A 2,161-nucleotide genomic window follows, 5' to 3' on the forward strand; every position below is an offset into this window, starting at 1 on the left:
ATTTCTTAAAATAGAGAAGCTAATCTTGTAATTTCCACAAGAGTTAAAAAAAAAAGAAGAGAGAGGAACAGAATCAAAATGAAGTAAATAATTATATCAACCACATATAAGATGAGGCGAGTGTATCAACCAAAGAGCTCAATGGGCACTAGAAAGATGTTATCTATGATGAAGCTACGAGTAAGCCTGGAAAAAAGAAATAACAATCCTATCATAAGGTAAACCTAGATATTTGATTCCCAAGACTTATTGTCCTCTCAATGAGAAGTTCAAAGTTAAACCGTTACAGGAATATAGTTTCAAACTTTCATTTGGAAGTTACTACAAAGTTCCTCCTTGCCTCCATGTATTGTTCGAAAGGTCCTTTTCCATCCACAACATAAATGGTATGGAGAAATGAAAATTAAAAAAAAAAAGACAGAGAGAGAGAGAGAGAAGGGAAATGGGGCTAATCAGCTCTAACTCATATCCATGCCATCTCCAATTTGACTGCATATTGGAGATACTGCAGAGCAAGTCCTCTCAAAAGGAGAAGGATGCAGCTGGGCATCTCGCCTACGCTTAAAAGCACAACCATCAGAATTAGTCATTTCCAATTTTCTCCGCACTCCTCTAACTGCCTGCTCTTCTGTCGGTGAAAGAGGAAAAATCTGCCCACTCACTCTGCAGAGAGAATTATGGTTATCGTACAAAATCCTCTGGTTACAATTCTTATCGCAGATGTGTGTCAACCCTGTTAATTTGCACTGGTACACATTCCCAAACACAAGAGCATTTTGGCATCTGTTGTCACATTTGTGACTTGGGATTGGCCCTTCCTTGTTAAGAATACTGGACAAATAAATCACATTGCTTGACTCGGCAATCATAGATTTGCCAAATACCTCCATTTCAGATGGTGATATGACTCTTGTTGAACCTTGTTGTGTAGACGTCGCTGCAACCCAGAGAGAAAATTTTACTTATTTCAGTTGATATTTTACAACATGGCAATTGAAGCTTAGAAAGATTAGTGGCACTTTCTTGACTAGCCAAAAAAAAAAAAATAACCATAGTTGCTAACAAGAGGAATGATGATCAGCAAAGTTTTGAATAATTAATGGCCATACTCAAAATCCTTCCAGCAAGCTATAACGAATTAGTAGTTAAGAAAATCACAGGAAACGTGAAAGTTTCTCAGGAACTTTATGCCTCTTCTAGCTTTATAAGTTTTCCTCAACGCCTCCAAATTTTCCTTTTCCATCCAAAATGAATCTTTTACCGAATAATAAAGAAACAAACATATCAAAGCTCGATTTATCTTTCTTAAAAAACTCAGATCTACTAGGTAATTGATGAGAGCTCATCAATTTTCTCCTACTTCACCACTTATCTTCTGCCGACAAGTTGTAATAATAATAATAATAATAATAATAATAATAATAATAATAATGATAATAATAATAATAATAAATCTCAACAAATTCTTCGCTGTCGATTTTTCTGGATCCGTCTTAAGTTAAAACAAGGATTAACAACATTTTTCGAGATCATATTCTTGATTTTCTTCTCAACCATCCAGGAAAAAAAACCCTAACCAAATTCCTAAATCAAGCGTTTACCTGCGAAGAGAGATCGAAAGATCAACCCAAGAAGGATTCCCAACTCGGAAAAGGATGCCGCAATATTAGAAACCCTAACAGCCGATCACCTCGCTGCTCTCCTTTATCCTCCTCCTCCTCCTCCTCCTCCTCCCCGCCCGAGTCCCTGAGCCGAGCGTTCCACGAAGAGCACCAGGGTCAATTTATAAACACCGAACGAGCAAAGTCGGCTCCTCTTCTCGCTCACTGACGCCCAACTCGGCGGATCGGCTCAGCGGCTCATCAAACCACGCGCCCCCAGCCGAACCGGAGAAGGTGAAGGGATGGGGGAGCCGATAGCCACGCGGCAGTTGGTGAGACGGGGGTTGACGGCTTCTCCCGCGAATGGTGGATGGTCGCGTGACTTATTAATTGGAGCCACGTGGAGAATTCACTGTGATACCGTTGGATCTTGATCTAACGGGTCCACGAGGAGGATATTTCGCTGGATCTGTCTCTTATACGACACGACGGTAGTAATTCACAATCAACGTTTCGTAATGGACATTTTTTTTTCAACATAACACTGTTACGGTTCAGAT

At 39.8% G+C, this 2,161-nt stretch overlaps 1 protein-coding gene across 1 annotated transcript; it reads right to left on the reverse strand.

Moving 5' to 3' along the window:
- Positions 1-214: 214 nt before the first annotated feature.
- On the reverse strand, positions 215-1,815 carry LOC122046950. Its single transcript, XM_042607910.1, has 2 exons — positions 1,602-1,815; positions 215-937 (listed from the first exon to the last, which is right to left on the reverse strand). Exon 2 carries the CDS (start codon positions 888-890, stop codon positions 459-461), a length of 432 nt encoding a protein of 143 aa, XP_042463844.1. The 5' UTR covers positions 891-937; positions 1,602-1,815; the 3' UTR covers positions 215-458.
- Between the last annotated feature and the right edge of the window lie 346 nt (positions 1,816-2,161).

This window comes from Zingiber officinale, chromosome 2B, assembly GCF_018446385.1.
Source record: "Zingiber officinale cultivar Zhangliang chromosome 2B, Zo_v1.1, whole genome shotgun sequence".
In the NCBI taxonomy this organism is placed as follows: Eukaryota; Viridiplantae; Streptophyta; class Magnoliopsida; order Zingiberales; family Zingiberaceae; genus Zingiber; species Zingiber officinale.